The following is a 27,118-nucleotide window of genomic DNA, read 5'->3' as shown; positions in this document are numbered from 1 at the left end:
TGATTTCGGTTCAACTTATGATTTTTTAATAATTTTTGTACACCTTAAATTTGAATCATGTTTAAACAACCTTCAATTCAATTCCTTTAGAAATTTAATAATAAAATTTGGAATTGAAAAAAATAGATTACGAATCTCATATTTTATATTAGAAGTTCAAGAGGGAGGAAATTTTTTCAAAAAGAAAAAAACAATAGGGGTGGCAAACTAATCAGCCTAAAAACGACGTCGTTCTAAAAATTTTTAAAGCCCCCATTTTACCCTCAACTACTTTATTCTTATCCTCTCCCGCCACGAGCGGTGAAGCTCCAGACTCCAAGGCCGCCAACCTCCATGGCCACACCTCCGTGGCTCCGTCTCTCTCACCCGCCCTCCACCACCTCCCTCTTCCCTTCTCTCGTTGCCCAGTGCGCCCTCCGCACCCCGCCTGCACCGTCGGCAACGACCGCACCACCGCCAGCACCGCCGGTCTCCTGTTTCCTCCCGAACCCTAATCCAACCACACCAGCAGCCTCCTTGGCCTGCGCTCTCCAGTGCCCGCATTTCCAATCGTACACACCCTCTCCCATGCACTTAGTCTCGATTAGACCATTCTCCATCATCCAAACGTATCACTTAGTTCATTGTTTGTTTATTCGATTTGCAGGTGCTCAGGGTGCTCTCATGAGCTGAATCTCCACCGTCCGGTCATCCTCGACGAAGTTACTGACTTCTTCAAGAGCCACGGGGTCTCAGATTTCACCTTCGATACTTGCAGACTGGTGTGTGCCGTCGTTCCTGGATTAATTCTTCATTGTTCCAGCAAATTTATCTAAGCTCAGTTTGGATCAAAAAAGTTTGTGAGAGGGAAGGAAAGGACAAGAAAATAAGAGGGAAAACACTATATTTTCTCTTTATCTTAAATGCAATTAAGAATGAAAAGTTATTTAAATATAATTCAAAATTAGGAAAACTAAGGCTTAAGGCATGTAAAATAAAAAATTATTCATTGATTTAGTATAGATTCATTGATTAAGGAATGAACGCATTCATGGTTAAGTTACGCATTTTGCCTGTAAAAGATAAGAGAGGGGCAGTGTGATGGTTTGGCTCCTGCACCATAGTTAATATAATGCATACGAGGAAGTGTGAGTTAGTTAATGTTAGCAGGAGTGGGAGTGGGAGGGGGAGGGTAGACCTAGAATATTTTGGAGTGAGATAATGAGCAAGGATTCAATAACCCCAATTTGTGCAAGGATACTGCTCAAGATCATACACAAGGTACAAATTGGTGAAAAGGATTATTATTCTTGATAACTGGATAAGAAAAAGTTGATTCCTTCATAATTTTGTTTTCTTATATTCATGTTTTCTAAGTGCCAAATGAAGCATTAATTTTTTCCTGAAGTGATTATGATAGTGAGTGTGTCTCTGACTTAGTGGGGATGGAGATGCCGTGCCAAACTTGCTGTCCGTGGCTCACCTATCAGCCCATTAATCGGGCTCTATCAAGAGGGTACTCACAATGTAGTGGATATTCCTCAATGTAAAGGTTTGAATTCGGACCCTCGATTTTTCATCTTTCTTTTGCTATGCTTGTTCTTAGTGTGTATGTTGTATTTGCAGCTCATCATCCTAACATCAATGTCGCTGTGGAACTCTTGAAGCAAGGCCAGTTCTTGATCATAAATCGTTATTTCATTTATGTTATATGTATGCGCGCGCGCGCGCGGTGTGTGTGTGTGTGTTTTTTTTTTCTCCTTTTAGGTGTATAAGTATAGAGTTGCTTATTGTTTTTGAATTTTTTTCTCAGGCATTACTAAGTTGAATATTGAACCATACAATGAAGATGAAGGAACTGGTGAATTGCGTTATGTTCAGGTGACGTGCAGTTTGTATTAATAAATGCCCATGGAACTTGGCAGTTAATGAAGGTTATTTTATATTTTCCCTAATCCACTAGGTGTTGTGTGCCTGCAGATGGCTGTAACAACTCACAACACATCCCTTCCTGCATCTGAAAGATATAGAAATGGTTGCTAACTAAAACTAATATTAGCTTGGAATTTCTATGGAATATTTGGTGTTAATACTGTTTGAATGCGAGTTAGACCCTGCATTAATTTTTGTTTGGTTTCAGGTAAGGTACAGGTAACTTTGGTATGGAATTCAAGGAGTGAAAACTCAGCTAGTGCAGAAAAATTAAACAATTTGGCCAATGTAAGCTGATTTTTTATAGAAAAAAAAAAATTCCATTATTAATAATAAAATCCATTTTTCCTTGTTTATTGTTTTTTTGGGGGGAGGGGGTGGGGAGCACATATTGTAACAATTATTGATTTTCACATTGCAGTTCTTATGGAGAAATGGAGGTCGGAGCAGAAAGTTCCATTTAATTCACTCTGTGTGGGCCAACTTTCAGACATCAGCTAACAATGTGAGGAGCTTTTTTGTTGAATAACACACAACATTATGGGAAGTGAAAGGACAAGGAAATAGGGACTGAACAGTGAATTTTTATTAGCAAGTATTGTATAATAAGAGAACAAAGTTGGGGTATATAGTACAGAACTTGATAATGATATATTAGATTTCTATTTAACAAATTGAAATTAGGATGGTAGTTCAGCTATTGCGCTAAAGGTTCCTTTTACTGATATGTTTAGCAGATATCATATCAAATTTGTCTTACCTGTTCTTCCTGGCTAACTTGTTACTCATACTAGATTTGCTGCACTTGTTTCTCATATGATTTGTATTGATATGTTTAATTTAATCTGCCTTCATTAATATTAATATGGAAATGCAGGTTATTTTTGGGAATAGGTGGAGACATCTGATTGGAGAAAGAGATTTTTGGGAACATGTTGGTGGAATTGATGTTTCAATAGCTCCATCCAGTTTTGGACAAGCGAATACCAGGGTAGATTAAGCCTCTGAGTTTTAATCTAGTAATCTCTTTTCACCTTTATGTTTGGGTAGTATTGCTTGTAATCTTTTTCTTCCGTGAGTTGCAATTGACCTACAGCAAAGTTAGGAGTCAGAATGGCATTATTGTTGCATTAGGTTCGCAGAATGGGATCAGGTGGGAATGATTATGCAAATGCTTGTGTTATTCCAACCAACATGAAATAGGAGAGGAATAAATGTTTCCATGTTGAAAATTTTGCTTTATAATGACAACACATTTTCTTTTATAATGCTATTATGTACCCATGCTATGACCATTTCATTCCTAGGTTATTCCATTTTGTGAACCAAATGTTATTGATGTAGGACAAGGAGCAGGGCCATGGATTCGAAGCTAACTTAGAAGAATTGGTCAAAGTGTGTTTAGTTTAATAAGTATGGGATTATGTGTATTTGGGGGTTTGAATGTGATATTTTTGTTTTTTGGGGGTGTGTTTGTATTTTGTAATGATGTATCTTTAAATTTATATGTGTAATTTCTTGTATTATAGGCTTTCTTATAAAGAGTGTGAAAACCATGTAGGAGGTGGTTATTGATGAATTTGAATTGAGCTAAACATGTGATTTCCCCCCTTGTATCTCCTCCTCCTCCTCCTCCTCCTTCTCCTCTTTCCTCAGTTTCTTCTAAGTTTTCCCTTGGCAGCAAATCGATAATGCTGTCATGCATCATTCCATATCAGAGGCCAACCACAATCTCCATTCTTCCATTTTCAGTCCCCCATTTCCTTCCAATCACCCTTCTTCTCCTTTCCTTCTTCCCTTCTCCTTCAGTTCTTTATCCAATCTGCTCCATTCTGATCTTCTCTGTTCTCTGTTGTCCAGTAGCCATCTTTTCCTCTCTCTTTTTCTTCCTCCTCTCATCTTCTGCTTTCTTTTCCTCTTGTTCATCTTTGTTCTGTTTCTGATCTTTCTATTCTCTGCTCTGCCTCTACCCCCCTGCATAGCCTGCAGCAGTTTGCATTCTCCTCTCTTTCCTTCTCCCTTCTTTCTTATTCTTCTCATCTTCTCACTTTTTTTTCTCTCCCTTACTTCTTTCTCTCTCTATTTCTGGTATTCTGTACTTGCCCTATTCTTTAGCAGAACTCTTGAACCAAATCTTCTCCTTACATCTTTCATTCTCTCCATTCATCACTCTCCCTCTCTATCAATCCCTCATCTCAACACCATCCATGAAAACCCCTTCAATCATCATCTCTGCTATAAAATTTCAGTAAAAAAAAGTGCATTTTCCAGCCAAAATTATTGTTGTGCCCTTCAATTTGGAACCCCACTTTTCAGTCATCCTTTCATGACACTAACATCACCAAACAAAACAGAAACCCGTGTGTTAGATTACCACTTTACCTAAAAGATTAATCCATTAGGTGGTGGGCTAACAATATATATCAAGCTTTAACACCCGTGCAACTCAATAGCACGTGGAGAGATAAAGACATTATAAATAACACTAAACTATAGGGAATACAATAATTTTTTAATTGTCGCACTATAAATGCGGTCAAGGGGACTAGAACCCTGTACCTCTTACTAACCAGCTCTAACTATGTTAGATAACCACTTTACCTGAAAGCTTAAGCTATTAGATTGTGGGCTAACAATGTATATCAAGCCTTAACACCTCAACATGCTCTCCCTCAAAATTTCATCACCTTCCAACAAATTGTTTGGTCAGTTGCATTGGAAAAATATTCCTTGGCTACCTCCCCTTAAAATCCATTACTTCCTGGAACTTTCTCTTCACGCCACCACTACCATTGAACTCACATCCCCTTCATCTACCAATATCCGAAATTTCATTGCTGGAGGATCACTGGCAATGCGCGTGTGGAGAACTCTCCTGAAACAGCTGCAGCAGACTCGTAAGAAAATTGTAGATGATATTTTGATCGGTACATGAAGCTTTGATTGTGAATAAGATATTTTTCAAACAAGCATGGTATTTTGATAAGAAACCTAGAAATTGTACTGCCAGCATACTATCAACACTTTGGAGTGCCAATTACCACTTCCAGCATCAAGAATCAGTTTTTTCTGCATTTCATGAGTTTTCTAAGCAATTGATTGTCTACGATTTCAAAATTCAAGGTCAATTTTTTTTTTTTTCAAATGGGGGAGATTTAATGTAGGACGAGAAGCAGGGCCATGGGTAGACCCTTGTTGGAAACTACCTTTTTAGGGAGAGGGTAATGGCCCCGTGATAAAGTGGAATGTCATGCCAAGCGTCCAAGAAGGGTAGGCAGCATGACACGCCAAGCACCCAGGAGTACTTGTAACGCCCCGAACCCGAAACTAAAGTCCGGAGTGTTATTTAAACTAAATCTCTGATACCACCTTGTGACGCCCCGAACCTGCCAAGTGGGGCCCAGGTGCCACGTGTTTCATTTACCTGTATCTGATATTCTCACATCAATTATGTAGCGGAAATAATAACAATTCCTCAATAATTTACCAGAGTTTCTACATATCTATAATCTCAAAAGGCATACCCCAACATCTAGTATTCACAAATACATATATGCATCTTAGCAAACTTAAACAAACCCAAAAATATATATATATATACATCCAAAAGTCTATATCCTTTCTCTCTCAAAAATGCCACACCAATCCTGAGCTCATTGAGCTCGATCACGCGAAGGTCCTGAAAAAGATAGAATTCATATTGGGTGAGACACATTTCAGTAAATCGGAATAGATTAACACCAGTGTGTGGCTATCATGAGGTTTGTGTACAAATATATAATCACCATTTCTAAAATTATCACAATTATGAAACCATTCTCTATCCTTACTCACACACATGCAGAATATTTTTATTAACGAGAGTTCCCAAGGATTGGGGTGATTACCCACCCATACAAGTAGCACCCCTCTGCTCTAATACCTTATGCAACCTATGGCTACAACTGGAGCATATCAGGGCACTTATGTTACTCAGTGAGCCCTCAGGTGGATAGTTTATCTCGTATACATACACATTCACACAAATGTTTACTGTAGAAGTTCCTGAGAATAGGAAAGATTACCTGCATATACAAGTAGCTTCCCTATACTCTAATATGTTATGCAACCCAGTATGGCTACATCTAATGTTAATCAGGGCACTCGCCTTTCTCTACAAGCCCTCGAGATATAATATTACAATATATAATACATATTTACTTTACTCTATATCTGTCATCACTGTATTGCTCATCTTTTCATGTTCTCAGTATTTCACACCACATAATTCACTTTCACATTTCACATCACCCACATTTCACATTCACATTTCGCATTATTCTGATTTCATGCTACTCTGTATTCACATCTGCATTCACATGTTCTGTTCTCATATCATTCACTGATTAAATTAAACAATTATGCATTTAGAACTCACTATCAGATGGATAACACACTGTCATGCTTCCCCCAATGACGGGTTGTGCGGCCTGAAGTCTGGACTTAACCCTGGTCGGCCCACTAGAGTTAAACTCTCTCCAGTCTGTAAGTCAGATTGACTTTCCCACACTGGTCTAGACTCCAGAGGGAACTCTACCCTACACAGCACAATTGACCATCCCGTCTCCACACTCTCCACGAGACGTGTGGGTGCACTAATCTCTGCCAAAATCACATGGAACAGTACCGTGCCTCACTATGGTCCACATGAGTTTTCAAATCATACATTGCAATTTAACATTCATATTCAGTTCTGAATAACAATACGCATGCAAGTAATCCCAATACATTTCAGTATTTTCAACATGTCATACATATATATATATATATATATATATATATATATATATATCACAGCTCAACTTAGTATTTTCATTTAACTCATGCCACACATTTCAAATAATAAGCATAATTATATCTCATTAAAATAGTAAGCCACTCCATATTCATCATCCATTTTACTAAAAATACACATCAAATTATCTTCACAATTTCCAGAAAACATATTACTTTAATCATTCCATTTTCACAAATAATAACTATAACCCTAGGCTCAAAAACCACAGTTTAAACGATTGACTTTCTTTTAAAACTCACATGTTAAACATATATATTTATATACACATATAATTTCTATTTAAATCGGTGAAATTTACAAATCAACTGGTTTAATCTATTCCCCTTATCTAGTTTCCTGAATTACGGTCGCAGGGACCCTGAAACGGTTTGCGGCGCTCATTCAAACCCTGATTCAATAACCCTAGTTCAATCAAATCAACCCTAAATAAAATACTATTTTAACATTTCTTAAGCCCATAAATTCCAATAAATAATTGAACTCCAAAAAATAACCAATTTTCTTAATTCTCTAAATCTCACCCTCGCTTTGGAGTGGTGCCTAAGACTCCCAAATTGAAAATTTGCTCTGACCAAAATGATGACGATCGAGACTAGGACCCCATGGTGGTGCCCGGTCATCGATTTAGTTGAAGATTTAAGGAGAAATTGAGGAAAGAGAGGGAGTATATCTTACCCTAGCAGTGGTGCCTACGTCGCTTCTATGACAAATCCACTCTGGTAGGAATATCGATGGTGGAGATAGGAACCCGACGGTATCTTCCGTTTTCCAATCGGCCAAATATTTGTCGAGAAAATGAGGAGAGAGAGGAGGGACAGAGGAGAGAACGTGAGACGCAAAGAGAGATTGAAGAGGCGCTTGCAGTAACTTCTTCCTGAAGGAATTAAATTCCTTCAGGAGCTTAACCTTCACATATATAAATATATGTTATATTATTATATTATATTATATTATTTAATTAATAATAATAAATTAATTAATTAATATAATATAATATAATATAATTTATTTATAGGATCACTACAGGGTAGGTAGGGTGTCTCGCTAAGCGCCAAAGGGTAGGCAGGGTGTCTTGCCAAGCGCCAAGGGGTAGGTAGGGTGCTTCTGTCCCACATAAAAAATGTGTTGGGAGATCGAAAGGGCTTATAAGTGTGAGCGTTGTACACCTTAACAAGGTACCTTTTTGGGGAGAGGGTATCACAAGGCCATTGTCCTCTTCCCAAAAAGGTACCTTGTTAGGGTGTGCAACGCCCATGCTTATAAGCCCTCGGGATCTTCCAACCATTTCCGATGTGCGACAAAAGCACCCTGCCTACCCTTTGGTGCTTGGCGAGACACCCTACCTAACCCTCCTGGGTGTTTGGCGTGTCACCTTACCTGCTAACCTACCCTCCTGGGCGCTTCGCGTGACTTTCTCCCCCACCCAATCCAGCGACACCCTCATTGCCGATAGCTACCCTGCCTACCCTCTTGGGCGCTTGGCGTGAGTCAAATCAGGTTGGGTTGGCTCTGATACCACTTTGTCACGGGGCCATTACCCTCTCCCTAAAAAGGTACTGGCCTCGTGACAAAGCGGTAGAGAAGAATTGGGTCAAGGGATTGTTGGGGTTTAATTAATAGTTTATTGTGTGCTTTGTTTAATTACTAATTAGTATAAAATTATGTGTATTTGGGGGTTAGTATGTAATATTTGTGTATTTTAGGGGTGCGTAATTTCATGTATCTTAGGGGTATGTATGTAATTTCCTGTATTAAAGGCTTGCTTATAAATAGTGTGTGAAAGCCATGTAGGAGGTGGTTATTGATGAATTTGAATTGAAATAAACATCTACCCACCTCCTCCCTTTGTATATTCTTCTTCCCTTTCTCCTCTCTTCTCAATTTCTTCTATTTTTTACCTTGGCAGAAAATCCATGTTGCTGCCCTGCATCAGTACCCTATATTCATATTTAAATGCATCATCATGCTTTTATAAAATCTTCTAGGTGGTGTTGCTATTACTGGAAACTGGAAAGATGTAGAGGATGAGAATAGTGGGTTGCCTATTCCACATACTCCCTAAGGCGCCTAAGGTCTCCACGGCCTCTTGTCATGCATTATGTTTTGCTTTATTATTATTTTTTTATGACGCGGGAACTCCAGCCACTGACGAGCCACATTGGACCCCCCCTCAGTGCGGCACCAAACCCACTTGACGCTTTATTATTAATTATAATTATTTTTGGGTCTTTTATATTTCCCATACACTGATGAAGGACTGAAGAAAAATATTACTAAATAATTAGCATTGTAATATTACACTCATGCCTTAGTCTTACGTTGCATAAAACATATTTTTATTTAATAAAACTTGGTCTATCTTTTTTTTCCAGGCTTTTAATTCCTTGCTGCGGAAGATGCAAGAGTATGTCCCACAAGGTGCATCAGTTGCTGATTTGTATGCAGGAGCTGGTGTGATTGGTTTATCACTAGTTGCTATGAGAAAATGCAGGCAAGTGGGTTGGTTCTAAGTACTCTAAAATTCAAAGTTTCTTGTATTTTTGTGACTAGAAATAATATTAATTCTTAGAATCTTAAGAATTATTTCTTTTTCCAGGTCTATTAAATGCATTGAGATTAACAAAGAGTCAAAACTATCTTTTGAGAAGACGGTTGAACGCTTGCCTAAATCCATAGATAGCAGCATTAGCTGGCATCATGCAGACACTTCAATTGTAAGTTTTCAATACTTTAAATTTATGATCACAGATATCTCAGCTTTCATCAATATTGATAAGTGATACATTAATTCCATCTCTCAAGATTATGTGCATTGGATGTTATGGTATTTTTCTTTGTATTCCTGGGAAATGAATTTATATAACTTGCCATGTATTGAAAAATTGGAATTGAACTTCCCAATATTCAAGCTTATTCTTCTAATTGGTATTTAGCTAAATAATTAAATTCTTATTGCCATAAATTTTCTTTTTTATTTTGCATAAAATTTTAGATTTTTTTTTTTAAACAGTAGGGTAAAACAGAACTCCGCCTGTGATGCACTTAAATGTCCAAATTTTTTCACACACAGCCGGTCCCAAGCCCGGGTTAAGGAGGAGGGTTACGTTAGGTAGCTGACAGCCAGCGTAAAATTTGTCAGATCATTATTATATGTGAGGAAGAGTGACTTAGTTACTGTGGGGGGCAGTAGAAGGGGTAGGGGTAGACCTAAAATAACTTGGGAGGAGATAGTGAGTAAGGATTTAATATCTTTGAATCTATCAAAAGAAATGGTCCATGATCGCATAAATTGGCGGAAAAGGATTCATATAGCCGACCCCACTTAGTGGGACTAAGGCTTGGTTTTGGTGTTGTTGTTGTTGTTGTTGTAGGGTAAAACAGAGAAAATTTATATTTTCTTAATATTAAATTGTCAAATTGCTGCCGCTGCTTTGAGTGTACCCATAGGGTGATTTTGGATTATAATTTAATTCATGTAAAATTGGATCAGGAACCTCTTTCTTGGCTTGTGGGATCTGATGTAGTTGTGGTTGATCCTCCTAGAAAGGGGATGGACCCATCTCTCGTTAGTGCATTACAGACTCTATCTTCAGTGGAACATAAGGTCAGGTCATCTGAAAGGTAGGGCAACTTGGATTTCAATCATGATGCCATTACTTATTCAATTACTAATGCAAACTGCAGTAGCTTAAACTGTTTTTAATTGTCAAGCCTTAACACATCTACATCAGTTCTTGCTTAAATGTCAAAGATGAAAAGAGACCATGGGTTCTGCGTGCAAGAGAAGCTTTAGTTCGTGTTGCAAGCAAAACAAACCAGAAGGAAAGCTATTCATTGCCTGAAACCCTCATTTATATAAGCTGTGGGTGGGAAAGCTTCAAAGAGGTACTTATGGATCCTTAGCATGGTTGCTAAGAACTGGAATGGAATTAGTTCTGGTTCTTGAACTTAAATATTTTGAACCATTGTCACAAGTTTCTAATGCAACAATTCTTTTATAGGATTGCAAGTCACTGCTGTCTAGTAAGGCATGGCATTTGGATAAAGCCCATGGCTTTAATTTCTTTCCAGGCACTCAAAGGTAAGGTATTCTTTTGTTTGATATACATGTGTGCGCGCACACAGAAAGAGGCAGAACAATCAATTTAGCAAGCTTCCTTTACTGTTTACCGTGGTATTAAAAATGTGTCTGTGTGATACTGCAAACTGATCACAGTAGACAACTTTAATATGAAAATAATAAATAAGAGTCAGAATGGGTCATGCTTTCTGCTGATGATTTGAGTGCATTTTAATGCTGCAGACTACTTGAATATTTTCATTGATGGTAGTCATTGATAGTAGTTTCCAAAGTGACTCAACTCGAAATTTTTACCCCAGGCCAAGTCTACTCTTACTAAGAAAGACAGGAAAGAAAGAGGAGAGGATAGAGCATGAGTGGCATTGAGGGAGAAGAGTTTATATGGACATATGGCCTGTAGGATGTATTAGTTACAATTGCTTCATAAGATTTAGCACCTGTTTGGAACCACTTGAAAAAAAAAAAGAGTCATTGCAACAGGTACTTAAACGACGTACTTGTGCAAATTCTTAAAATTGAATGGAGCATGTGATTGCATTTGAATTGTCTTGTGAAGCGTCATCAACTACAAGAGCTTTGATCACTATGATTTTCATCACAAAAAGGAAAAAAAAATTGATTTAAAAATTTTGTGGAAAATCTGCTTTAAAAATTTTATATTTTAACTATTATTCTGTTTTCTGTTGTGATAGGGACCATAGGGTCATAACATATATATTTTTTAGCAGCTACTCCCTTTTGTCCCACTACGATTATTTTTAGCAGCTATTCCATTTGTCCCACAAAGATTATCCTCATTTAAAAATCTCACATTTTACAAACTACATTAGATCCATTGACACCTCACGTTTTCTGAAGACACTCTCCTCATTTAATGGAAATAAATATGTGAAATAGTCTTCTTAATATTGTGATAAGGGATAAAGAAACTGATAGAACTCCTTTAACCTTTTACGATAGACAAACATTTTGAAACTTAAAAACATGGAAGGAAAACTTGGGAAGTGGATGGAGATTTGATTGCCTACGTTTGGAGAGACTGCAGTTTACTAGTGCTGATTTTTTTTCGAAATTTTTTTTTTGTTTAAATTCATTAATATTGTGCTGTGGCTGCAGCATTGAGGTTTTGGCAGTATTCAAGAGAGGCCCCGGAGTAAGGCTCAAGAAAAAGAAATTGCGAAAAAGGAAGAAAAAGCCACAATAAGGAAGCATTTTACTCATTGATGCAGAATGGAAGTTTAGTGAGAACCAAATGGGACTCAACAGCTGGTTGTTTGAGGGCATGAACAAAGAAGCCCATATTTGGGTTCATTCAAGTTAGATAGAAACTATTGGAAAGGTTGTTTCTCTGTATTCTTTTTTTCTGATGAAAAAAGAATTGATTTATTAACTGAATGATGTGTAGCATGACCATATATAATGGAAGGAAAAAAAAAATTTCTACAGGTGTATTATCTTATTTGTTCCCTTTAAAACTGGATAAAAGAATGCAAAATCATTTTTCAAAAAAAACTGAAGTGCTTCATGCAGAGAAGAATAATAGGCTCCAGGAACACTGACAGATGCTTTTCATTGGTTGGGATTCAATTCCCCTTCTGTCTTTGCTTTGACTTGGCTAGATGAGGAAAGGCACTCAAGATGTTGCGGGCCCTCAAATCTTGCCTGGTCAATATCCCCACCACTGGAAAAACCTACAAAATTGAGCATGCCAACAAGTTAAGTGACACTTGCCCTGTAAAAACTCTTAATTTCTCACAAAAATGCCCATTTTAATTATCATTCATGCAAAATTAATGTTTCATCATACCCAATTTTACTCTCCATATAACAATTTCATAAATATTGAATTATCTGATCATTAAAAATTTTAATTTTCTAATGTAACATTCTAGAAACATCTATAGTTATCTTGTTATGACAGCATAAAGGTGAAGTGAATGAGCATGCTATAAGTTGGATAACTTACCCCAGCTGCTCCATACTGAGGCATGATGAGCAGGTGGCGGAGTGCAGCCTGCCTGAAAAGCACCATTGCCTTTGCGACGGACATGCTCTCTGGCACTGTGTAAGGGGTGGTATTGGTGAGAGGATGCAAATCAACATACATTTCCATTTCATCCTTTGTCACAGCCACTTCCTCAATATTTGTCTCCCTTTCAGCCAGATCAACCCAGGTAAATTTCTCTCTCACTTCCCACTCCTCTGTTCTCCTTCTTTCTTGCAGGAACCACTTCTTCTTAAGCACTGCAACAAGGTGAGCTCTGAGGACCAGGCCATGCAGTTCTGCTGCACTAGTGACGATCCCCATAGATGGCACCACCCTTTCATCTATAACAGGGAAACCATTATGTGTAGTATTTTGCAGTACATCCACAATACGAGCCACCTTTTCCACTCCATGAAGTGTAACTACAGCTGGCTTGGCATCAGCAAGCTCACCGACCGTGATATTTCTCATCCATGGCTCTGGATGTGCATCCAAGAAAGGCAGGCCTTTAAGCTCTAGTATAATCTCATAGATGCTTGCGTTGAAGCAGTCTCCAACAGATTTGGCAATTAAAAGTACAAACATTGTTATGGGTAGTAAGAGAAGGTTGTTGGTGAGCTCGAGGAATATGACACAAAGAGAAACAGTCATTCTCATAGAGCCGGCCATGAGTGAGGCTGCACCTAGAACTGCGTAAAGCCCCTGGTCAATGTTTGTGTAGCTTCCCATGGAAACACCAAGCAAACGACCGTAAGCAGAGCCCATAAGTATGATAGGGAGGAAGAGTCCAGATGGGACGGCAATGCCAAAGGTGAAGAGTCCCAATACACAATAGAGTGTGAAGTAGATTAAGAGGGAGAAAGGGTGGAATTCAGTGGCACTGTTTGTGGAGAAGATGTTTCGAACAGCATCATCGTTGGTGGAAAAAAGGAGAGTAGCTAGGTCATTGTAATAGCCATCTGGGCAGTTGAATTGTTTGAAGTTGCCAGTCTGTCCATTGGTGGGGCAGGCAGACTCAGCAAGGGATGAATCACAGGGTGTGCAAGTGGCAAGAAATGGGAGGCCATACAGGCAAAGTGAGGTGAATAGCGAGACAGTGAGACTCAGAAGCAGCTTGTGTATTCTTCCCTTCCTGTAACAAAAACGAGTAATTTGAAGCTGAGCAATTGAGACTTCATGCTTATCATTCCTAAGTGTTACTAATTCTGGGTACATGTTGGCATTGTTCTTTGTTGATCTCTGACTTGCTTCTATGTTTAGCTGTCTGAGGCTACGGTGAACTTTCTCATTCCCTTTCCAGGGCTTGTGATGAAGTTAATAAAGTGAATCAAGATTTTTGTGGAATTAGATTGCTTACTCGTTAATGAGACTGTAGAGTCGGAGGACCTTGTGGAGAGTGTAGTTGTAAAGGCTTCCCAGTACTCCTCCAAGCACTCCAATAACTGTCACAGGGACAATATCAGTCACATGGTACCGTACAGTGACATTACTCACATCAAACATGATGAGCCCTCCTGTTCCAAAGAGCCCACATTTCCCAGAATTGCAGTATTGCATGAAGGCCCTGAGCACCACAACCACGACTGCTGTGCTGAAAAAGGTTCTCCACAGGAGTGCACTCCTCCACCACGTTGCAACCTCTTCAAGAGCAAACAGGATGCCGCCCACTGGGGCACGGAAAGCTGCACAAACCCCTGAGGAAGCACCACAAGTGATGAGATCCCGGCGGTCACGATCATTGTTGAAGTAACGAAGCCAGCGCCATTTGAGACGGTAATTGTCAGGACCCCCTTGGCCTAGTAAGGAAGCAATGCAGCTACCAATGTGTACCAAAGGGCCTTCTTTTCCTAGATCCAGGCCTGCAGAGACAGCTCCAATGCTCCCAGTGATCTACAATTACCGAGAGATTTCAATGCTCTTTAGCCATTAGCCAATGAGCACATTTGAAGTATTCTTTATCACATGCCCAATGTGTTTTAAGTCGATGAAAATTGTGTGACCTGTTCTGTCTGATTTCTGTGCTAACTAGTCCAATTCCAAAAATGGTAATTTAGGATGTCTACATATGATATTGGTACATAATTAGTTGTTCTCTTTTCCTATTTAGCACTTCTAATTGCTTTTCCTTTCTTTTCCTTTTCTCAATAAAATATAAACTTGAAAGTGGTAGCTTTTCTTTACTTCTCAAACAATTTTTAAAATGTCTGTTCAAAACTAGATTCATGCATTGGATTTCTGTTTGGTTCGGGATCATCAATGCAAATCCACATCCAAACTAGTTCAGTTAAAGACTTCCCTTAAATACCTAAAAGAAAATTAGTTTTTTTTTTTTTTTTCAATTTTAAAAATGATCGTTATTAGATAATGATGAAACTGTAGTAACCCGACCCCGAAAAAAAGAAAAAAGAAAAAGGTATTTTGGAGAAGATATTTTAAAAAGAGATATTTTGAGATATTTATATATAAAATATCTTGGAGGAAATATTTATTTAGATTAGTTAAGTTCCTATTTTATAAATTCTCTTATTCTCCCTCATTCTCTCTCTCTCTCTCTCTCTCTCTCTCTCTCTCTCTCTCTAAGATCCTTCGCCGTTCGTCGTCCGTTTCCAAAAATGGAGGGTACCGCGTGGATCAGAAGAGGAAACTCTACACTCTTAGTGGATCGGATCATTGTTTCAGAGAGTTTCGGGTTTTCCCAAGAATCGAGGTAGGAATCTGATCCTAATTTTGATTGGATTTTTGGATAGCAGTAGAAAACATAGTAAGGTTATGTTCAGTGGTTTTAGGTTTTCGGGATCTCGGGTTGTCGTTTTGGACCATTTTCATACGAAGTTTCATTTCGAATATAAGGTAAGGGGAACTTGATTACAATAGCTATTTTGGAAAATTAAACTGCTAAAAAACTAGTTTATGTTATTATGTATGATTTAAATGCTTATTTGTGAAATTCTACCAAGTAGAAATGCCAGTTTGACGATTTTACGATTTTTGGTAAAAACGAGGATTTCGATGTGTGATCTCCAAATTTTACAAATATTGTTTATTTGTGTTTATATTATAGTAGGAGAGGCTCGAATCCTTTATTTATTCAGTTAAACTATGTATATTGAATTTCTATCATTTAGCGGGTTTTTGTATTAAACTTGTGTGATATATGTTGAAATGGAAATGAATGTATTTTCTATACTACTGATATAGAATATGGGAATGAAATTCCAATTTGTTATACTGACAATGTGATAAACAGCGGCTGGTGATACACCGAGCTGCATCAGTAAACAAAGAGGGGTAAACTAAGTGGAAAGACGTCGGTTTGAACTCGTTGGAATTATTTCTATACTATTGATATAGATTATGGGAGATAAAATCATATTTGTATAAATTGAATTTATGATACACAGAACCACAACTTGAGAGTCCCGGGAGGGTTGAAAAATACTTTCTTTGCAAGGTGAAATGAAACCACTGTTATATGATACGGTACGATATCGTAGCTAGATGTACACGTACAACCACACGTACTAAACGATGTGGGTACTAAGATGGTCGACTAGCAGGGTGAAACCATTGGCTGATATTGGGCCAATGGAGGCAGTCGGATCGTATGTAGGTACTCGGTAGTGTCTGCACGAACAGGGCATTGGACAAGTACCAGTGCACAACTCGAGCCACGGGGTAAAACTAGTTATAGGGATATTTTTGCTGTTGGTCATCTGATAAATCATTAAATGGTCGAAAGACAGATGTGAGAATTTTGTAATATGAATAATGATATAACTGATGCATTACTGTATTGAAAATATTTGATTTATATTCCAGATGTTGAATGAAAATATGCATGTATACAGTCACACACTGTTGTAACTCCTTCTGCCTTACTGAGAGGTGTCTCACCCTATCTTACAACCTTTGTTTTCAAGTCCGTCCGTGCGTCGGTCCTAGTAGATAAAGGGACTGGGGTGGTTATTTTGGTTAACTTACGTAAACATCTAAATTTTGTACTAAACTTGATGAAAGTCTTTTTTTGGAGGGTTGTAATATGACGATTACTCTAAGTCTGAATGTATGTAAATTATGGATGTATTAGTGAACTCTGGTATAAAAGGCTAGTAGTAATCCCAATGGATGTTTATGTTTTTCCGCGACATTCACATCATGATTATGTATGATTTACAACCGTATGTCCCTGTTTAGGGCGGGTTGTTTTCATATCTTGAACAGGTATAGGTATTTGATGTATGTGAGTGACACCTGAGTCCGTGTAAAGGGCCGGGTCGTTACAGTTGGTATCAGAGCCCATAGCCAGTCGGAAGTATGATTTGATTCATGCTGCCTGGTTCGGGATATGTGCTAAACTAGAAGTTTCTAGTTGTTACAATCTAGAATATACTAGAGTATAGGACATGGATATGACCTTGAGTTTTGTTTTGTATACCTGGAGACGAAAACAATTGGCAGACTTCTGTGTTTTTCTAGATCATTCGAAGGGTTCAGAAAATCATGGCAATCTATTGATGGTGTTGTTTCCAAGTGGAAGGGCAGAACTTGAGTTAGAATGATGATGTTAAATTAATGGAGTACATCGATATTCAGGATGTGGATTTAAGGAACTGAGTCTATAGTATGATAGTGTTAGTTGATGCTTAGGCTATTACCTTCTAATGGATTCTCGTAAATGTTTTCAAGATGGAATCTAGGGATATCACTGCCAATATAGGTGGCAGTAGTAGTGAGGGTGCCAGCCCCGAGGCTAGTAACGACTCTACTAGTGTGTTACGTGAATTTGCACAGTAGCTTATGGCTGAGGTAGTGCGTACGAATAGAGGGCAGGATTGTCCTATGACTGAGTTGGGTTGCTCCATTGAACAGTTCACCAGATTGAAGCCCTCTACTTTTGTGGGCGGTACAGATCCAGTTCGTGCTAAGAATTGGATCCAGGAGATCGAGAAGATCTTAGGTGTGTTAAACTGCACTGAAAAGCAGAAAATCACTTTCGCTGCGTTCAAGTTGGCAGGGGAGGCTAAGAGATGGTGGGGGTCGGTAAAGCAGATGGAGGAGCACCGACCGATACCTATAGTGTTGACATGGGCTTGATTCAAAGAGCTCTTCTTTGAACGTTATTTTCCGGTCACAATTAGAAACACGAAAATGGAGGAATTTATGAATTTGACGTAGGGTTCACTGACAGTGCAGCAGTACGCTGCCAAGTTCCAGGATCTGTCTCGATTTGCTCCATTCGTGATTCTTGATGAAGCAAAGAAGGCTTGGAAGTTTCAGAGGGGTCTAAGGAGCGAGATCCGTAAGCAGACGGCGATTCTGCAGTTGCAGGATTTTGCTACGTTGGTTGATAAAGCCACGGTAGCAGAGGAGTGTTTACTAGAGGATGCAGAAGTTCAAGTTATGAAGAAGAGACCAGCGCCTCCTAATTATTCATCTGGGGTAGGACAGAGTAAGTGAAAGAAAAATAGTAGTGGCACGTCCCAGAATGCCGCAAGTGTTCCACGTTGCTCTTTATGTGGTAAGAAACACCAGGGGCAGTGTTGGTTGTCTACGAGAGCCTGTATGCGGTGTGGTAGACAAGGACATCAGATGAGAGACTGTCTGAGGCAAAGGAATGATGGAGTCACACAGTAGCAATACCAAAGGAATGCTCCGACACAGCGTGGCGGTCAGCAGGGGGGTACTGCCCAGGCTAGGGTATATTCTCTGACTCCTGGTGACGCTGAGAACGCTGATGACGTGGTCACAGGTACTATTTATGTGTTTTTTCATGAAGCTGTAGTACTTTTTGATTCTGGAGCTACGCATTCTTTTATTTCCCGTAATTTTGTTAAACTATGTGGTTTGGAGGTGCAACTGTTGGATTATGAACTGATAGTGACTACGCCGTCTAGGTCTGCAGTCGAGTGTAGTAAGTTAGTCTGTAACTTCCCTGTGGAAATTTAGGGAAGAATACTACCAGTTAACCTAGTGGTCTATAACATGCATGGTTTTGATATCATCCTTGGGATGGACTGGTTGTCGGCCAGTTATGCTAGTATTGATTGCCGCAGGCGGGAGGTGTTGTTTAAATCACCAGGGGAGCAGGAATTCAGATTCCAGGGGTCGTGTGTGCGTTCTACACCACGAATCCTTTCAGCTTTGCAAGCTAGGAGGCTACTCCTAGATGGCCGCCAAGGGTATCTGGCGTTTGTGAAAGACACGCCGGTTGAAGAAAATAAGTTGGAAACAATTGCTGTAGTGTGCGAGTTCCCTGACGTGTTTCCAGAGGACTTGCCAGGGTTACCTCCGGACAGGGAAGTGGAATTCGCAATAGAGCTAGTTCTAGGTACGGCGCCGATATCGAAAGCTCCGTACCGTATGGCTCCAGCTGAATTGAAAGAACTGAAGGAACAACTTTAGGAGCTCCTAGACAAGGGGTACATTCATCCTAGTGTTTCTCCTTGGGGAGCGCCCGTTTTGTTTGTTAAGAAGAAGGATGGGTCGATGAGGATGTGCATCGACTACAGAGAACTGAACAAGTTGACGGTAAAGAATAAATATCCGCTACCTCGGATCGATGATCTGTTTGACCAGCTTCAGGGCAAGCAGATCTACTCTAAGATTGATCTACGATCTGGGTATCACTAGCTAAAGGTGAAAGTGGAAGATGTTCCTAAGATGGCATTTCGAACTCGGTATGGCTATTATGAATTTATGGTTATGCCTTTTGGTTTAACTAATGCACCTGCAGCGTTTATGGATTTGATGAACAGGGTCTTTCACAAATATTTAGACCGGTTCGTCGTGGTATTTATCGACGACATCCTAGTGTATTCTAGGAGCGCTGCAGAGCATGAGGGGCATTTGAGGCTTGTCTTGCAAATGCTTAGGAATAAGAAACTATATGCTAAATTGAAGAAGTGTGAGTTCTGGCTAGAGCAGATTGCGTTTCTTGGTCACGTCGTGTCCAAGGAAGGTGTATTCGTGGACCCGAGTAAGATTGAAGCAGTTGTGAACTGGGCGAGACCGAAGAATGTTCAGGAAGTCAGAAGCTTTTTAGGTCTTACAGGTTACTACCGTCGTTTTGTGGAAGGGTTCTCCAGTTTAGCAGGTCCTTTGACGCGACTCACGAGGAAGAACGTGAGGTACGTTTGGACTGAGGAGTGTGAGTTGAGTTTCCAGGAGCTGAAACGGCAACTGGTTATTGCTCCAATCCTGACCATTCCTTCAGGGGATGGTGGATTCGTTATTTATAGTGACGCCTTTAAGAAGGGTCTTAGTTGTGTTCTAATGCAGCAGAGCAGAGTAATTGCTGACGCTTCTCAGCAACTTAAAGAGTACGAAAAGAACTACCCGACACATGATATGGAATTAGCAGCGGTAGTATTTGTATTAAAAATTTGGAGGCATTACTTGTATGGTGAAAAGTGCGAGATTTTTACTGACCATAAAAGTCTTAAATACTTTTTCACCTAGAAGGAGCTGAACATGAGACAACGCAGGTGGCTAGAGTTGATTAAAGACTACGACTGTGTTATTAGCTATCACCCAGGAAAGGCTAATGTGGTAGCTGATGCTCTGAGTCGGAAGTTTGTTGATGCGTCTGTTTCAGCGATTAGAGTTCAGCACCAAATTTGTATGGACTTGGAAAGGTTGGGCTTGGAAGTAGTAGAAGGAAATCATCAGGCTGTCCTTGCCAGCTTGGTGGTGCAACCGACCTTACAAGAGAGGATCCATGTAGCGCAAAAAGAGGATCCAGAGTTAGTTGAGGTTATAGAAGGAGTTCGGAATGGTTTAAAGCCAGACTTCAGTATTTCTGGTGATGGGATACTGAGATTCTGCAGCAGGGTTTGCGTTCTGAATGATGCCGTGATTAAACGGGTTATTCTAGAGGAGGCATACCGTTCGCTTTACACTGTACATCCTGGTAGTACGAAAATATACCAGGATTTGAGGGAATCTTTCTGGTGGTCTAATATGAAAAGAGAGATCGCTCGATTTGTAGAACAGTACCTGACATGTTAGCAGATTAAAGCAGAACATCAGGAGCCGGCAGGACCACTTCAACCACTCGACGTCCCTGAGTGGAAGTGGAAACATGTCTCAATGGATTTTGTGACGGGTTTACCTGCGGCGATGCATGGGCAGAACGCCATATGGGTTGTAGTAGATCGATTGACGAAGACTGCACACTTCATTCCAATCAGAGTCAGCTACTCTCTAAATAGGCTGGCAGAATTTTATGTGTAGGAGGTGGTACGACTCCATGGTGTTCCTATATCTATTGTTTCAGATCGAGATCCGCGTTTTACATCTTGTTTCTGGAAAAGTTTACAAGATGCCTTGGGATCATGATTGATGTTCAGTACGCCTTTTCACCCACAGACGGATGGACAGTCAGAGAGAACTATTCAGACGTTAGAAGATATGTTGCGGGCTTGTATACTAGATTTTGGTAATAGTTGGATACGATATCTACCGCTTGTTGAATTTGCATATAACAACAGTTACCAGGCGAGCATAAAGATGGCACCTTATGAGGCTTTGTACGGTCGTTGGTGTCGATCTCCGTTGTACTGGGATCAGGTAGGTGAGCGATAGATATTAGGTCCAGAACTGATTCAGCAGACCTCTGCAAAGGTCGCATTGATCAAGGAAAGAATTAAAGTAGCTTAGAGTCGACAGAAGAGTTATGCTGATACTCGTCGGCGAGAGTTGGAATTTGAAGTAGGAGATATGGTATTCTTGAGAATCACTCTGATGAAAGGGTTGATGAGATTCGGGAAGAAGGGGAAGCTAAGTCCTCGGTATGTTGGGCCTTTTGAAATCCTTGAAAGGATAGGTTCGGTTGCTTATCGAGTGGCTTTACCTCCAGCATTATCCTGAGTTCATGATGTATTTCACGTGTCTGTACTGAGGAAGTACATACCAAATCCATCGCATGTATTGAGTTACGAACCTCTAGAGATCAGTGAGGCTTTATCATATGAAGAGGTACCAATATTGATATTAGATCGGAAAGTTCAGCAGTTACGGATTAGGGAAATACCGCTAGTGAATGTATTATGGCGTAACCATACAGTGGAGGAAGCTTCATGAGAGTTAGAGTCAGAAATACGCCAGAAGTACCCGCAGTTATTTTCGGATGGTACGTAATTATGTACAGTAGTATAGGTGGTATGGTCTTCGGGAGAGTTTTGTGTGTGTAATCTTCTAAAGCATCACATTGTAACCACGGTATTCCTCCGCCATAAGCGAGGGTAGATAATAACTTCGCACCGGAGCTGCTTTGAGGGTGGCTGCCGACTCTTCTGTAGGTCTTTGACATAAGGTAGAGTATGCTTGGTATCAGTTGGTGAATTTCGGGGATGAAATTCTTATAAGGAGGGGAGATTGTAGTAACCCGACCCCGAAAAAAAAGAAAAAGAAGATATTTTGGAGAAGATATTTTAAAAAGAGATATTTTGAGATATTTATATATAAATATCTTAGAGGAGATATTTATTTAGATTACTTAAGGGCTAAGTTAGGATTTATTTTATAAATTCTCTTATTCTCTCTCATTCTCTCATTCTCTCTCTCTCTCTCTCTCTCTCTCTCTCTCTCTCTCTCTCTCTCTCTCTCTAAGATCCTTCGCCGTTCGTTGTCCGTTTCCAAAAACGGAGGGTACTGCGTGGATCAGAAGAGGAAACTCTACACTTTTAGTGGATCTGATCGTCGTTTCGGAGAGTTTCGGGTTTTTCCAAGAATCGAGGTAGGAATCTGATCCTAATTTTGATTGGATATTTGGATAGCAGTAGAAAACATAGTAAGGTTATGTTCAGTGGTTTTAGGTTTTCGGGATCTCGGGTTGTCATTTTGGACCGTTTTCGTACGAAATTTCATTTCGAATATAAGGTAAGGGGAACTTGATTACTACAACTATTTTGGAAAACTAAACCGCTAAAAAACTAGTTTATGTTATTATGTATGATTTAAATGCTTATTTGTGAAATTCTACCGAGTAGAAATGCCGGTTTGACGATTTTATGGTTTTTGGTAAAAACGAGGATTTCGATGTGTGATCTCCAAATTTTACAAATATTGTTTATTTGTGTTTATATTATAGTAGGAGAGGCTCGAATCCTTTATTTATTCAGTTAAACTATGTATATTAAATTTCTATCATTTAGTGGGTTTTTGTATTAAACTTGTGTGATATATGTTGAAATGGAAATGAATGTATTTTCTATACTACTGATATAGAATATGGGAATGAAATTCCTATTTATTATACTGACAATGTGATAAACAGAGGCTGGTGATACACCGAGCCGCATCAGTAAACAAAGAGGGGTAAACTAAGTGGAAAGACGCCGGTTTGAACCCGTTGGAATTATTTCTATACTATTGATATAGATTATGGGAGATAAAATCATATTTGTATAAATTGAATTTATGATACACGGAACCACAGCTTGAGAATCCCGGGAGGGTTGAAAAATACTTTCTTTGCAGGGTGAAATGAAACCACTGTTATATGATATGGCACGATATCGTAGCTAGATGTACACGTGCAACCACACGTACTAAACGATGTGGGTACCAAGATGGTCGACTAGTAGGGTGAAACCATTGGCTGATATTGGGCCAATGGAGGCAGTCGGATCGAATGTAGGTACTCGGCAGTGTCTGCACGAACAGGACATTGGACGAGTACCAGTGCACAACCCGAGCCACGGGGTAAAACTGGTTATAGGGATATTTTTACTATTGGTCATCTGATAAATCATTAAATGGTCGAAAGACAGATGTGAGAATTTTGTAATATGAATAATGATATAACTGATGCATTACTGCATTGAAAATATTTGATTTATATTCCAGATGTTGAATGAAAATATGCATGTATGCAGTCACACACTGTTGTAACTCCTTCTTCCTTACTGAGAGGTGTCTCACCCTATCTTACAACCTTTGTTTTCAGGTCCGTCCGTGCGTAGGTCCTAGTAGATAAAGGGACTGGGGTGGTTATTTTGGTTAGCGTACGTAAGCATCTAAATTTTGTACTAAACTTGATGAAAGTCTTTTTTTGGAGGGTTGTAATATGACGATTACTCTAAGTCCGAATGTATGTAAATTATGGATGTATTAGTGAACTCTGGTATAAGGTTAGTAGTAATCCCAATGGATGTTTATGTTTTTTCGCGACATTTACATCATGATTATATATGATTTACACCCGTATGTCCCTGTTTAGGGCGGGTTGTTTCCATATCTTGAACAGGTATAGACATTTGATGTATGTGAGTGACACCTAAGTCCGTGTAAAGGGCTGGGTCGTTACAGAAACACTCTGGGATTGTATTTCTGACCAAACCTCATGTTGGGAAGGAAAACTAGATTTCAGCTGGTTAACTCCCTGCCAGAAATTGCTTTATGATAGACTCATGTGAGAGTGCTTTTGATATGTTTTTTCCCGTACTGAACTGTCTTGTGAATTAAATTGTGCATATTGTTATTCTAGAGAATTTGTACAGATATTCTGTTTGAGAACTAACCCACCTTGACAATAAGTGTTGAAGCACCAAACATGTTCGGAGTGTCAACTCCATTCAAATAAGCTTTGATTTCAGGTATACCGGGCCCAGCTGCAGTAGGAGCAAATCGCACACAGAGAACTGAAGCAACCATTGCCAGTGCGAAATTTGCCCCACTGAAATAAACCAATCCCATCAAATACCTGCAGCCACCATCAAAAGAGCTTTCTCAATCTGCAGCCTTATCCAGAGTTAATTTTCTTGAATCCAAACAGAGCACAAGGTAACATTTTAATCCAGCTAGCATCAGTTTCAAGCTTTTATCTGATACTGAAGCTGGAAGTAAGAGAACAAGAAATAGTACAGATTTGAAGAACATGGTGGATTCGCAAAAACCTCTCTTTCTTTATGCATTCGATGATCACAAGAAGCTTGTACCCCACGATGTTCTCTACTGCGAGGTTGATCAGCGTGGCAATTGTGCCAGTGAGCAGCCCCACAAGGAAGGCCAATGTCCATTTCAAGAATATGTATTGCAACACTTGGACTCTGGTTCTGCTTCTCCAATCATGCTTGAAGATATCATTCTCATTGATCCTGCATCATAAACGAGCGGCAAGTACTCATCGCAAAGCCCCAAAGGCCAAAAAGCATTAGATTTGGAACCCCAAAAAAAGAGGGGACAACAGAGTTGAGATTATATATCACTGTTCTTAGTTCTTACTCATAGTCCAAGCTCTCAATACGTGAGACCTTGGCTCCAACCATGGCCAGTCCATTGGAGGAAAGTGTTCGGCTTCTCTTGAGCAATGGCTGGTTCAGCGAATTGCTTTCTGGGTTTCTTCCTTCCTCATCGACTTCAGTCCCTACCGTGTGGGCTGCTCTTGCTTCTGCAAAGTGGCTCGACTTTTCCATGTGGCCAGAGTGAGGAAATGCAGAGTTTTGTTTTCAGAAGCTTGGGAGCTTTGCCTTCTGATGCTGCTGGTGCTGTTTACAGTTCTCTGGATTGTGTCTGTTTTGCTTTAACAAAGAATGGGAATAGATCTGATGGGCTCCTCTGAAGTTGGAATTTTTACAGCTAGGGAGCTGAAATGGAATGATGCTGCCCCTGCATGTTCTTGCTGCTGTCTCACCAAATAAAGAAATGGTGAGAATGGTACATGTGAAGTATGTTAATGCGAGTATCGAATAAAGTATCCCATATATTTTTTTTTCAGGTATATTAGGTGAGAAGGGCATAAAGGGTTTCTCTCATTGACGGTTTCTTCATCTCGGGCGATAATTGGGCTTGTCCTCTTGGAAATAAAAACACGATATTTTCCCAATCATCGGTGGTCTTACCAAAACCCATGTAGAGCAAATCATTGGAATTCTGATTTTATTTACGCTGTGTCTGGGAATATGAATTTGTAATTTTATTTTATATTTTATTTATATTTAATATTAATCGAAATTCAAGGTCTCTATAAACTTTATTTAAATTTATTCAAATTTAAATTTAAGGTATAAAATTCATGCCTAAACACTATAGTTTAATTTTGTACAAATTTAAATGAAATTTATAATTTAAAATGTTGTATTGATTAGATTTGAATTGTGAACTGATGATCTGCTGAGATGAGGCAAACTGTTCTCTCATTTTTTTTATATAAAAAGAAGGATGTTACAGTTGAAAAATGTTCAAATGAGTATTGTCTGTTTATTGTGAGACCTAATGAACCAATCCTATTTTGTTTCCATTTATGGGTTGCCATGACAGATAAGCACCAAAATGGCAACCAATGTGTTAATGACACGTAGGTGGATCAGGGGAGCCAATCAGTCAGATCAACGGTGTAAAATGAAACGACCCTTGAGCCAGTCCAAAGGCCAAATCATCCAACCTATTTCACATTACCAAAATATATATTTATATATATATATTTCTAAATTTAAAATTTAAATTTGAAACTTTCAATCGAAGGATTATAGTTTTAAAAGAATTTAAATAATTTGAAATGACCCACAAAAATAGGGTAAGGTTTGGGTAAGATGAGAACAGAGAGATTTTCTTGATAAAAATGGTTGCATATTTTTGCTAGCTATTTTTTAAAATAAAAAACTTTGATTTGGTAGAATGTCTTTAGAAGAAAAAGTAAGCATATCCTTTGTATTTTAGAAAAAAAAAATTTCACCTTTTTTGTTGAAATTGGGTTACAAGAAATGAGAACTAATATTTTGGGTCTGTTGGAATGTAAAAAAATATATATATTTTCCATTTTTAGTTTTTTAAAAAATTATAAAATTGTCGCTTTAATTTCTAAATTTAAAGCATTTGCATAGAAATGTCGATAAATATAAATTTTTTTTTATTGTTTTTAAATTTTTCATTTTCTCTATACAAATCTTAGAGAACTGGAAAATAAGATTATATTTTTTAACTCCTTGACAAATTTAAAATTAAAAGTTAATTTTTTTGTGCTACTATGTAGACTTCAATAATTACATAACCTTATGCTATTTTTGTGAGTTAAATCTTTAAATTTTGTTTCTAAATTTTTTAATTTACACTTAAATTTTAATTTGAAATTTTATATTGATCCTAATAAATAAAAGGTGTTTTTTATATTTCTAGTTAAATTAGTATTTCTAGATAGCAATGCATATTATTATGATTATTATTATCATCATCATCATCATCATCATCATCATTATTATTATTATTATTACCGATTTCCTGCATATTTCTTGCTTAATTTTATTAACATTTGGTAAATCATTAATGTAATTAAAAGGAAGTTGTGTGAACATATAAAAAAATT

The 27,118-nt window shown here is 38.7% G+C and overlaps 2 protein-coding genes across 3 annotated transcripts; one reads left to right on the top strand and one right to left on the bottom strand.

The window, feature by feature from the left end:
• The first annotated feature begins 280 nt into the window (after window positions 1–280).
• On the top strand, window positions 281–14,994 carry LOC131168266 (uncharacterized). Of its 2 annotated transcripts, XR_009140272.1 has the most exons (16): window positions 296–551; window positions 647–761; window positions 1,420–1,531; window positions 1,606–1,650; window positions 1,793–1,860; window positions 1,960–2,014; window positions 2,120–2,199; window positions 2,333–2,416; window positions 2,789–2,902; window positions 9,121–9,239; window positions 9,345–9,462; window positions 10,239–10,369; window positions 10,480–10,633; window positions 10,750–10,829; window positions 11,946–12,168; window positions 12,449–14,994. XR_009140272.1 is itself a non-coding variant. In XM_058127570.1 (15 exons), exons 1-15 carry the CDS (start codon window positions 334–336, stop codon window positions 12,031–12,033), a joined length of 1,581 nt encoding a protein of 526 aa, XP_057983553.1. In that variant the 5' UTR covers window positions 281–333; the 3' UTR covers window positions 12,034–12,274. The 2 variants fall into 2 exon arrangements, 1 of the variants encoding a protein (XP_057983553.1); XM_058127570.1 differs by lacking the exon at window positions 12,449–14,994 and having other exon boundaries at window positions 281–551; window positions 11,946–12,274.
• Window positions 12,250–25,764, bottom strand: LOC131168267 (chloride channel protein CLC-b). Its single transcript, XM_058127571.1, has 6 exons — window positions 25,042–25,764; window positions 24,714–24,914; window positions 24,343–24,520; window positions 14,174–14,706; window positions 12,796–13,948; window positions 12,250–12,520 (listed from the first exon to the last, which is right to left on the bottom strand). Exons 1-6 carry the CDS (start codon window positions 25,230–25,232, stop codon window positions 12,413–12,415), a joined length of 2,364 nt encoding a protein of 787 aa, XP_057983554.1. The 5' UTR covers window positions 25,233–25,764; the 3' UTR covers window positions 12,250–12,412.
• Between the last annotated feature and the right edge of the window lie 1,354 nt (window positions 25,765–27,118).

This window comes from Malania oleifera, chromosome 11 (genome assembly GCF_029873635.1).
Source record: "Malania oleifera isolate guangnan ecotype guangnan chromosome 11, ASM2987363v1, whole genome shotgun sequence".
Classification (NCBI taxonomy): domain Eukaryota; kingdom Viridiplantae; phylum Streptophyta; class Magnoliopsida; order Santalales; family Ximeniaceae; genus Malania; species Malania oleifera.
The sequence above is the reverse complement of the archived record's forward strand: the minus strand, read 5'-3'. Positions and strand labels throughout refer to the sequence as shown.

Coding starts and splice junctions, on each gene's coding strand:
- LOC131168266 (XM_058127570.1), top strand. CDS start 334: ATGGCCACACCTCCGTGGCTCCGTCTCTCTCACCCGCCCTCCACCACC. Junction 762..1,419: donor CCTTCGATACTTGCAGACTG/GTGTGTGCCGTC, acceptor TCTCTGACTTAG/TGGGGATGGAGATGCCGTGC. Junction 10,370..10,479: donor AAGGTCAGGTCATCTGAAAG/GTAGGGCAACTT, acceptor CATCTACATCAG/TTCTTGCTTAAATGTCAAAG.
- LOC131168267 (XM_058127571.1), bottom strand. CDS start 25,232: ATGGAAAAGTCGAGCCACTTTGCAGAAGCAAGAGCAGCCCACACGGTA. Junction 14,707..24,342: donor CTTCAACACTTATTGTCAAG/GTGGGTTAGTTC, acceptor CGGTAATTGTAG/ATCACTGGGAGCATTGGAGC. Junction 12,521..12,795: donor CTCAGTATGGAGCAGCTGGG/GTAAGTTATCCA, acceptor TCAATTTTGTAG/GTTTTTCCAGTGGTGGGGAT.